This window comes from Serinus canaria, chromosome 2, assembly GCF_022539315.1.
Source record: "Serinus canaria isolate serCan28SL12 chromosome 2, serCan2020, whole genome shotgun sequence".
In the NCBI taxonomy this organism is placed as follows: domain Eukaryota; kingdom Metazoa; phylum Chordata; class Aves; order Passeriformes; family Fringillidae; genus Serinus; species Serinus canaria.
This window is the reverse complement of record NC_066315.1, coordinates 1,170,692-1,182,100: the sequence shown is the minus strand read 5'-3', so window position 1 is coordinate 1,182,100 and position 11,409 is coordinate 1,170,692. Positions and strand designations below refer to the sequence as shown.

General features: G+C 54.3%; 1 protein-coding gene across 1 annotated transcript; it reads right to left on the bottom strand.

Annotated features, from left to right (window-relative positions):
* Positions 1–693: 693 nt before the first annotated feature.
* CCDC12 (coiled-coil domain containing 12) lies at positions 694–11,101 on the bottom strand (the record flags this gene model as incomplete). The annotated part of the gene is made up of 6 exons (XM_030238851.2): positions 694–1,383; positions 1,645–1,721; positions 2,160–2,194; positions 2,536–2,597; positions 3,878–3,957; positions 10,839–11,101. Coding segments are annotated over 6 exons (597 nt in total), but the record flags the coding sequence as incomplete, so codon positions are not given.
* Positions 11,102–11,409: the final 308 nt, after the last annotated feature.

Sequence of the window (11,409 nt, the reverse complement as noted above, 5' to 3'; positions counted from 1 at the left end):
GGGCTCAATCCCACTGCTCCTCCAACTTCCATGGGCTCAATCCCACTGCTCCTCCTCCAACTTCCATGGGCTCAATACCACTGCTCCTCCAGCTCCATGGGCTCAATCCATGCTCCTCCAACTTCCATGGGCTCAATCCCACTGCTCCTCCTCCAACTTCCATGGGCTCAATCCCACTGCTCCTCCTCAACTTCCATGGGCTCAATCCACTGTCCTCCTCCAACTTCCATGGGCTCAATCCCACTGCTCCTCCTCCAACTTCCATGGGCTCAATCCCACTGCTCCTCCAACTTCCATGGGCTCAATCCCACTGCTCCTCCTCCAACTTCCATGGGCCCAATCCCACTGCTCCTCCAACTTCCATGGGCTCAATCCCACTGCTCCTCCTCCAACTTCCATGGGCCCAATCCCACTGCTCCTCCTCCAACTTCCATGGGCTCAATCCCACTGCTCCTCCAACTTCCATGGGCTCAATCCCACTGCTCCTCCTCCAACTTCCATGGGCTCAATCCCACTGCTCCTCCTCCAACTTCCATGGGCTCAATCCCACTGTTCCTCCTCCAACTTCCATGGGCCCAATCCCACTGCTCCTCCTCCAACTTCCATGGGCTCAATCCCACTGTTCCTCCTCCAACTTCCATGGGCTCAATCCCACTGTTCCTCTTCCCACTCCTCTGCAGGACAAATGACAACTTTTTCCACATGGAATTGTTTTATTAGGAAAAGATCCATTAACACTAAAAAAACCCCAAGAGGAGGAGCAGGACACGCTCCTGGAGGGTCGGGAAATTCGGGAGCAAAGCAAATCCCACATTAAACTCAGCCGGATGCAGAGCAGCCAACAATTCCCGAGCCACACTGCCCCTTCCCACAGGGATTCTGGGGCTGGCCAGGGATATTCCCAAACACTCAGAGCCTCAAGGAGTGTCTGCACAGGAACAGGAGCACCAATCCCTGCTTTTCCAAGCCTGCTTTTCCAAGGGCTGCTGGCATCCCCCTCCTTTCCCAGCCAGTCTGGATTGACCTTTCCGGCCCCAGCCCGGAGTTTTCCCACTTTTCCTTGCTCCGAGGAAGTTCCTGCTAACTGGGGGGGGGGGGTCTGTCCTGCTCCCATCAACCCCCCATGATCCCAGAAATCTTTCCATGGAAGTTCCTCAGCAGCCAGCCAGGCTCCTTGGATCTGCCTCTCCTCCAGGCACAGCAGGAGTGGGGAAGTTCGGGAAGAGGGATGAGCAGTCCCAAGCAGGGAGGGACCCGGGGCGGGCGCGAGGCAGATCCAGAGCCCGTTCCTGATGGATTCTCCTCAGTCGGAGTCGCTTCCCTCCTGCTTGGCTGATCCCACAGCCGACGCCAGCTCCCCCTCCTGCCCTTTCAAGCGCTCTCCTGCCGGGAGAAAAGCCATGGAGAAGGGATGGATGGGTTGGATTGGGAGTGACCCCGCGCAGGACCCCGCAACCCTTCCCTTGGCACAATCCAACTGCTCCTGGAGCCTCCTTGGGAAGCTCCTTGGGACCAACAGCTTCCCAGATCCATTCGGGAAGGGATCAAGCCCCACCAACCCCTCCCTGGCCCAGCGAGCTCCAGCACGGATCATGGAATCCCTCTGGAATGAGCCAACCCCGATCCCGCGGCTCCGGAACGCACGGATCAGCTCCGCGATGGCTCTCTGGGTCCTCTTCTCCAGCTTCTCCAGCTTCTTGGACACATCCCGCTTCAAATCCCTGCGAGGGGAGACACAGGGTCAGGACAATTCCAAGGAGAGCCACAGGGTCAGGACAATTCCAAGGAGAGCCACAGGGTCAGGACAATTCCAAGGCCAGGCAGGGCCTTTCCATCTTTCCCAGTGGAAATTCCTTCTCTCCCAAAGTGCTCCGAAACCAACCCATCCCTCGGTGACAAGCATTCCAAAGAATCAGCAGGAAAAGGGAATTGTGTCTTCCTCCACAGCCAGGAGGGTTTTCCAGTTCCACGGAATCATGGAAAGCTCAGGGTTGGATGGGTCCTTAAAGATCAGCTCCTTCCAACATCCCGTGGGATCTTCCTGGCATTTCTAACCCTCAGGTCAGGTTTTCCTGGATATTTCCAGCACAACCTCAAGTTGGAACCCCCCACTGACTCCAACCCCCTTTTCCCAGGAGCAGCATTCCATAGGCACTCACCAGTCAGGCTTCCTGGGAGCCAAGTTTGCCAAATCCTAGGGAAGGAGAGGAGACATCCAGTGAAAGGCAAAGGCAACATTCCAGCCTGGACCTGGCACGGAGCAGCTCTGGATTCCCAGATATGGATTTCCAGCCCTGGATTTCCCAGATCCAGATTCCCAGCCCTGAATTCCCAGATCCAAATTTCCAGCTCCAGATTCCCAGATCCAAATTTCCCAATCCAGATTCCCAGATCTGGACTTCCAGCTCCAGATTCCCAGCTCCAGATTCCCTAATCCCGATTTCTAGCTCTGGATTCCCAGCTCCAGATTTCCCAACCCGATTCCCCAGTCCAGATTTCCAGCTCTGGATTCCCAAGAATTCCAGCTTTACCCACCACCTCATCGATGATGGGCTCCGGCTTGGCCGCTTCCAGCTGCTCCTTCACCGTGTCCTCCACTAGATGGGGAAACAGGATCAGTGTTGGAAAGCCGGGAATTCCACCGGTGCTCCAGGCTCGGCTCCCAGAAGCTTCCCCAAAACCCCATTCCCAAAGCTTTACTTTAAAGCTCGGCTCCCACACCTGAGCACATCCCTTCGGTATCCCAACCCTCCTGGCAATTATCTGGGAATGATGGAATCCCACAAACAGCAACGGCAGCTGGAAGCTGGTTGGGATCAAGGCCTCTTTTCCCAACACCTGCAGGGATCAGCTGCTCCAAAGGTCTGGAATTTTGTTGTCCCAGACTCATTTCCAGGCCTGGGACTCTCCTGGGGAGTCAAGCTCGAGCCCAGGCCTTAGGAAAAGCTCTGGAGCTATCCGGGATAATGGGAAAACACTCATGGAAAAAGCCACCAGGGAGCGCATCCCACTCCAGCACATGGATTCCATGGAATCAAGGACAATTTCAGATGGAAAAGCCCTCTTGGATTTTGGATTGAGTGCAAACATTCCCAGCATTGCCGTGTCCCCAAGTGCCACATCCACAGGGATTTCAATCCCTCCAGGAATGGGGCTCCACCACTCTGGGACAAATGGAATTTTCCCAATATCCAACCTGGTTATTCCCTCTCCTCCTGTCCCTGCTCCCTGGGAGTGGATCCCAATTCCCCCCTGGCTCCTGTCAGGGAATTGTGCAGAGCCAGAAGGTCCCCCCAGAGCCTCCTTTTCTCCAGGATCACATTCCCAGCTCCCTCAGGAATTCCCCAGCTCCACTCCCTTCCCTGGACACGCTCCAGCCATCCTACGTCTTTCCTTTCACATGGAAGTTTTAAGCTCCTACAAAAACATGAGGAAATTCCCAGAATTCCCAGCCATTGCCAGCCCTCCCTTTTTATTCAGGGCATTTCCCAAGGGATTTAATCCAGGCAAACTCCACATTTCAGGATCCGGGGAACTCCTTCACTTCCCCCTCAGGGGATTTATGGAAGTTCCGGGTGAGGAAATTCCAGCCCCAACGCCCTCAACTCCTGCCTAAGATTTCCTTCCAGATAAATCCGACAGAAAACAGCCGGAATTTCCGGGAGGCTCCTCCAGGGAGGCTCCTCCGAGGATGAATCCTTGGATTTGGGCCTGGGAGTGCTCCCACCCCTCTTGTGCAATGCCGGGTGGGAGAGTGAGAGCATCAGATATTCCAAGCCCTCCCTGGACACCTCATCCCAGCGGATCTCCCACCTTGGGAAGAGCACGGAGCTTCCCAAGCCCTGGTTTCCCTTCCCACGTTCCCAGTTTCTCCCACCTGAGGCAGGTTTGGCCGGGGGCAGCTTCCTCTTCTTCAGCTCCTCATCCTCGGGATCGTAATTCCGCAGCTTGATCTCCCTGGGGAAAGCGGGAAGAGCAGTGAGAAAAGTCTGGGATGGCCCAGTGGGCACCCAGGAAAAGCAGGAAGCAGGAGCCAGAGGCAGCTGGAATCATGGAATTGTTGAGGTTGGAAAAGCCTCCAAGATCATCAAATCCAGCCGAGGCCACCAGGGATCCGTGTCCCCAAGAGCCACATCCATGGCTTTTAAATCCCACCGGGAATGGGGACTCCCATTCCCCATTCCACGAGGAACATTCCCAGTATCCAGCCTGAGCCTCCCCTGGCACAACCTGAGGCCGTTCCCTCCTGTCCTGTCCCTGTTCCCTGGGAGAACCCAATTCCCACCTGGCTCCAACCTTTTGGGTCTAAAAACCGGGATACTCCAGATGGAGACCCCAGGGAAGATCCAGAATCAGGGAAAAACATCTTTCAGGGAAAGACAGGGGGGAAAATGGGATTATTTGGGATACGAGGTGGTTTTCCAAGCATTTCTGGAAGTGCTAAAATCAGGGAGCAAATCCCGGTTCTGGAATAAATGGATGGTGGAGCCGAGGGAATGAGGACCCGAACATCAGCTGGAAGCTTTTCCATGTTTTCATCTCCTCCAGGGAAGCTCAGGAGTCAGGACTGAGCCACAATCCCAGGATATTCCCATCTAATTTGGGCTGTAATTGGACACCCTCCTTCCCATGCGTGATTCCTCACTGGAGCCAAACCCTGGAAGCCTCAAAGGAACTCCCAAAGCCACAACCCTGGAAAATCCAGTTTGCAGGAGCTCATCCCAGCTCCAGGACACTCCGGAGGCTGCAGGATCCATGGAAAAGCTCAGCCCACAGGGATCATGAGGGAGGTGGAGCTCATTAACCACCAAGGATGGGATTAACCAGGATTAAGGCTCCAAGAGAAGCTGGGAAGGCTGGGAAGGCTGGGAAGCAGAAGACCAGGTTTTTATGGAAAGCACCAAAAATCCAACCTTGGAAGTCACCAGAGCACAGGTGGAAAATCCAAACCCTTCTCACCCCTTCCCATTCCTGCTCCAGCACGGGAATCTCCTGGCCAAGAGTCTGGGAGTGCTGGGAACACTGGGATGTGTTCCTGAGGTAAATGATGGAATTCCAGAATGGAAGTGACCCTTGGGATCAGGGCCATGGGCAGGGACACCTTCCATGATCCCAGGGTGCTCCAAGCCCCATCCTTGGACACTCCCAGGGATCCAGGGGCAGCCACAGCTTCTCTGGGAATTCCATCCCAGCCCCTTCCCACCCTCCCAGCCAGGAATTCCCTCCCAAAAAAAGAACTGGGAGGATCTGGGGAGTGCAGCATTCCAGAGGGAAGCAATGGACACTGCCAGGGGTGGCACATTCCCTGGTTTGGGTGGGAATATCCCAAATCCATGTTTCCCTCAGGCCCAGAGCTCCTGGCTGGGGAAGCAGGAGGGATCCCAGCTTTTTTGGGAGGAGGCCCTTGGCACCGGCACGCCGGGAATGCGCGGAATGCCCGGAGCGTTCCCGATGGAAACCAGGCCCCTCCGAGCTTGGCTTGTGCTTGGCTGTTCCACCCCAAGGCCTTTATGGAACAAACAATTCCACAGATTCTTCCAAGCCTCCCGGCTGCCAAAATCCTTGTGGCAGGAGCACCTGGAATGGCTGTGCCCTGAAAAGCTGGAGCAGGGATTTCTTCCGGTGTCACCGGTTCCTTGCTCCTGTCGTTATTCCCAAAAGTCACTTGGAGCTGCTTCAGGAGCTGCTTCCCCATCCCACTCCATGAGGATGAGGCTTTCACCTCCAGGAACAGCAGGAAAAATGTATGGAGATCATGGAATCATCCTGGAATGGGCAGGGTGGGATCTGAAGGATGATCCCATTCCAGCCCTGCCATGGCAGGGACACTTCCCACTGTCCCAGGCTGCTCCAGCCTGGCCTTGGATATTCCAGGGATCCAGGGGCAGCCACAGCTGCTCTGGGAATTCCATCCCAGCCAGGAATTCCCAATTCCCAATCTCCCATCCATCCCTGCCCTCTGGCAGTGGGAGCCATTCCCTGTGTCCTGTCCCTCCATCCTTGTTCCCAGTCCCTCTCCAGCTCTCCTGGAGCCCCTCAGGCCCTGGCAGGGCTCTGAGCTCTCCCTGGATCTTTCCCTTCTCCAGGCTGGGCATTCCCAGTTTTCCCAGAGCAGAGAGGCTCCAGCCCTGGGAGCAGCTCCTTGGGATCCTCTGGATTGACTCCAGCAGGTGCTGCCGACATTCCCGGACTCCTCACCCAAGGCACCAAAGGAGGAAGAGGCAGAGATCCAGGAGAGCCCTCCCTGAGGAAAAGCTCTTCCCTGGAAAAGCTGCTCCTGCCCGAGCGTGTCCAAGCCCGTCCTGCTCCCAGAGTGGCTCCAGAAGGAAGGAATCCCAGAAAATCCCACCCCTCTCCACACCAAACTTGCCAGGCCGGTTGTTTTTCCAGGACGTGCTCCCTGCTGGAGCAAGGATTGGGAGACATCCAGGTGTTCCAGGAGAGCTGGAGGAGATCCCAAATCCACCAGGATTCCCACCGTGCTTTCCCAAGCACCTGAGCTTTTCCAGGTGGACACTGGGAATTTCAATATCCATGAATCAAACAGGACAAAGCCGGCATTCCATGCGGAGCGTGGGATCCTGCTGGAGCTGGATGAGATTCCAAACCATTCCCACCCCAGCCGTGCCGGGAACACCAACGCTGGAACGAGGACAAACCTCATCCATGTTTTCCTGCGGCTCCTCCACGCTGGGATGGATCCAAACCCAACTTCCACCCTTGAGGTTCAACCAAAAGGAGCCCTGGAGGCACCTTGGGAGCACCGAGATGGCCACGGGATAACAGCTGGGATAACTGCTGGAATTCCGGGGATCGGATCCACAATCCCAGCGCGGAGCCAGCACAAAGACTGGGAGCGGAAAAATGCTCCAGACGTGCTCCCATTCCCAGGAATTCTCCCCCAGGATGGGCAGCTGGAAGTCTGAGCGCCCAGAAATCCATGCCCAAAACACCGTGGGGTGGATGAATTCCCAGGAATGATTCCTGGAAAAGAGCAGAGCGCTGGGAAGAGCCAAGGGCTGGAAGGAGCACGGTGTCACCCTGGAGGCTCATCCCAATCCCAGGGAAAATCCAGGATCACCCAGAGCTTGGGATCACGGGAAGCTCCACGGATCCTGCCCTAGGCATGGATCAGCTCCATCCTGAGGGAAAACCCTCCAGCTCCAGAGGGAGGAGAGCCCAAAACCGGGATCAGAACCTTCAGGATGGAGCCAGCTCAGGAATGTTCCCAGCCTGGATCCTGGATCCTGGATCCCGGTGCTCTCAGCTTCCAGGTGGACCCAATCCCTGTTTTCCCTCTTCCAGCTTGGAGCAAAACGTGTTAATTCCCAGCTTTGCCCATTCCCACTCCTTTTCCTGAGCACATTCCCGATGGGAAGGGATCCCTGGGATGCTCCATGTCCGTGTCCAAGCGGGAGCAGATCCCGGGAAGTGTCAATCAAACCCTGCCCGGGTCCCCAGCTCAGCTCCCACCTCCCACATTCAATCCTGATTTTTATTCCATTTTTTTCCTTGTCCTAAACCCCTTCCCTGAGATTTCCCTGCCCCGGGATGAAGGAAATCAGGTCCTGGATTCTCCTGGCGAGCCCAACCCCCTCTGGAGCAGAATCCCGAGGGATTTGGAGGCAGGGATTAACAAACAAAAGCGCTCCGGACCTGTCTGGTGACATTCCAGAGGGAGGAATTCCTCAGGGAGATCGGGTTTCCCAAGCCCGCTCCTCCCCCAGTCCAGGAGCTGCAACTTCCAAGGATAACTCCGTGTCCCAGGGCAGGGCTCCCTGTGGATTCACCTCTCCCAAAGCCGGGAAATTGAGGATTATTTTTATCCCGTCCCTCTCCAAGCTTTTCCTTGGGATTTTAGCTCCACTTTTCCCACCTCTGACGAGTTCTGTTGGCACAAGGAGCCCAATTCCAAGGCTCGGAGCTGCGGGATGGGAATTCCAGGCTCCAGCAGGTCCCTGATTCCCAAATCCAGGGCCTTACCCCGCGGGAATGAGGCGGAAAGGCCGAAATCCTCCCACACCCTTTTCCCGGGAAAGGCGGAGCAGCGGCTCCGCTTCCTGGTCCACACAAAAATCCAAAGGATCCAAGTTTTTCACAGCTCCAGAGAGAATTCCCAGAGTTTGGATCAGGCATCACAGCTGGAATTCCAGGGAGAAGAGCAGGGCTTGCAGGGCTGGGAATTTGCAGGAAAATGAGGAAGGAAAAACGGGATGGGGAGGCTGGAGTGGAGCAGGAACAAAGCAGGAAAAAATGGGAGCACAGGCTGGGAAAAATGTTGGGAAAACCAGAGCCGAGGGGATCTTGTCCTTCCTGCAGCCACTGGAACAGAAAGGTTGGGAATCTCCATCCCTGGAAGAGTCCAAAGCCAGGTTGGGAGAGCGGGAGCTGCCCCTGCCCATGGATTGGGATCATCCTTTGGCTCCTTCCCCACCCAAACCATTCCTGGTTTTTCCCTGCTCCAGCTTTCCTGGCAGCACTGGGATGCCAGGAGCAGGAAGGAGGGTGTGGGATCTCCCAGGGATTCCTGGAAAAATGAGCAGAGGGAAAAATGTGGGGAAGGGGTGGGAGAATCCCAGAATCCCAGAATGGATTGCTCGGAAGGGACTCAGGGATGATCCCATTCCATGGGCAGGGACACTTCCGCTGTCCCAGGCTGCTCCAAGCTGGCCCTGGGCACTGCCAGGGATGGAATTTCATGGGATTTCCCCATTTTCCAAGGGGCTGAGAGGGAATTCCCCAAATCCATTCACATTCAGAGGAAAAAGCAGGAAAAAATCCTTGGATAACTCCCAGGATGATTCCATGCCCTGGCAGGGACTTCCAGCTCCTTCTCCTGGAGTTTTCCCTCTCCAGCCATTCCTGGCATTAGCCAGAGCCTGTGGAGAATCCTCAGGATCCCAGGCATCCAGGAAGGATTCCAAGCCAATCCAACCTGGAATTCCACACCTGGATGGGCTGGGATGGAGCTGAAGGGAAGCAGCCAGGAGAGAAAATCCTGGAATTCTGCTCCACAAACCACAGGATTATTCCGTGAACTATCACATTCCCTATCCCACAGAATTCCTTCTGCCTGGAAAACCCAGCCCAGCTCCTGGAAGAGCCTTGGAGGGATGGGAGATTTAAGCCACCAGGACTCCCCATTTCCCAAATCCAGGTGAAATTCCAGCAGATTTTTCCCCTTTTTCCCAGGCCAGCAGTGCCCAGCTATTCCCTTTTCCATAGGGAGATCCTTGGGAAATCCAAACCCAAGAGGAAATTAAGGGATGGGCTCTTCCAGATCAAACTCCCATGGGAAAAGCAGAAATTCCACAAGAAAAGCAAAACAAAATCAAAAGTTGGGAATTATCCAGGCAAAAATTGGGATTCAAACATTCCCATGGAGCAGATTTTGCTCCAGAAGATGGGAAGAGTGGGAAAAACAAGGAAATCCATTGGGAAGGGAAGTTTTCCCCCAGAAATGGGAGAATCCCAAAGAATTCCATGAATTTGAGGAGAAAGCCGGGTTGGAATTTCCCCACTCCACACTTTCCTCTCCACCTGCAACTTCCTTGGATTTTCCAGGCAATCATCCTGAGGCAGGAGAAGGACTTTGGCTGGATCTGCCACTGGATGCAGGAAAATCCATGGAAAAACTCCTGGGGCTGCTGAACACTGGGAATGAAACACCAGGAATGGCACAGCACCCTCAGATCCCTCCAGGCAATCCCAGCAGCCATTCCCAGGAGAAAGTCAGCCCTAACCTGGAATTTCTGGGGATTTGGAAGATGATTCCCAGGATAACATCAGCCCAAACCTGGATTTCTGGGGGATTTGGAGGATAATTCCCAGGAGAAAACCAGCCAAATCAGGATTTTCCTGGGATTTGAAGGATGATTCCCAGGCTAAAATCAGCCCAAACCAGGATTTTTTGGGATTTGGGGGATGATTCCCAAGGGAAAATCAGCCCAAACCTGGATTCTGGGGGATTTGGAGGATGATTCCCAGGATAAAATCTGCCCAAATCGGGCTTTTTTTGGGATTTGGAGGATCAACCCAAACCAGGATTTTTGGGGATTTGGAGGATAATTCCCAGATTAAAACCAGCCCAGACCAGGATTGTTTTGGGATTTGGGGGATGAATTCCTCATTCCAGCCGGGCCTGGATCCACAGGGGTGGGAAAACCAGCCCGGATTCCATCAGCTCCAGGTCCGGGGGCAGCGCTGGAATCCGAGAGCTCCGGATCCATCCATTTTTCAGGAGGCTCCCGAGCTCCGGTTGCACCTCCGGAGCCTTTCCCGGCACAAACTCCAAGCCCAGAAATTTCCCTCTCCCAAGGAATTTGGCTCCGCCAGCCCAAGATCCCTGTGGGATTTTCTCCATCAGGATTTGCTTTTTCCAAGGAGTCATTCCCAAAAAAAAAAAAAAGATATTTTTAAAAAGGAGGATTTTCCTCTTTTTTCTTTTCCTGGTTCATTTCTGCCACCGAGGAGGTTTTTAGGGATAAATCCATGGGAACAGGCCACATTCCATGCTTTCCACCCAAATTTGGGATCCCCAAAAAAGCCTTGGTGGGAATCAGCTGGATCTGCCTCAGGTCCCATTTTCCAGGGAAAACAGCCACAGGAATCCATGGAAAAATACCAATCCCTGCCGGAATGGCTGGGAATTCAGGGGAGCTCCCAACACTCCTGCTGCCTCTGGAAACACTCCCAGATGGAATTTTGCCTCCCAGATGAACCCACCCATCCCCTCATCCCAAATCATTGGCACCAAATTCCTATGGGAAATTCCTGTTGAATCACAGAGACCCAAGGGAAAATCCTCCTGGGGAAAGTGGGAACAAAGAGGGAATCACCTGTGCTTGACTGGCTCCTCTTCCTCATCCTCTCTGGGAATTTTGGGTTCAGGTTCTCCACTCTCCTTGCTCTGAAAAAACAAATGGGATAATCCGTCAGGTTTCGGCTTCTCTGGAAAACCAGGAGAGCAAACAGCCCCAAAATCCTCTGGGATTGGGATTTTTGGGGGTATTTTTGGGATACGAAAGGATTTGGGAATGAGGGATGAGAAATCATAAAAATCTGGGAATCCCCAGAGCAGGATTCCTTTTTTTCCCTTAATTTATCATTTGGGATGGAAAACACGGAATCCCACAGGGAGCAGCACAACAAAGGAATTCCAGCTCCAGGAAAACGTTGGAGCAAAATCCAGTTTCTCTGGAATAGGGAAAGAGGCTCCAGGGGCAGCACCAGGTCCCAGGAAAAGCAGGAATTCCCTCTTCCATTCACTATCCAGGCAGGAACAGGGATGGAATGGTGCCCAGGAGGAGCTGGGAATGAGCAGCCATGGAATTCTGGAATCCTGGAAGGAAATGCACATCCCAACTTCCCCAAAAAAGCAGGAGCAGCTCTGGATGTCCCAGGAATGGA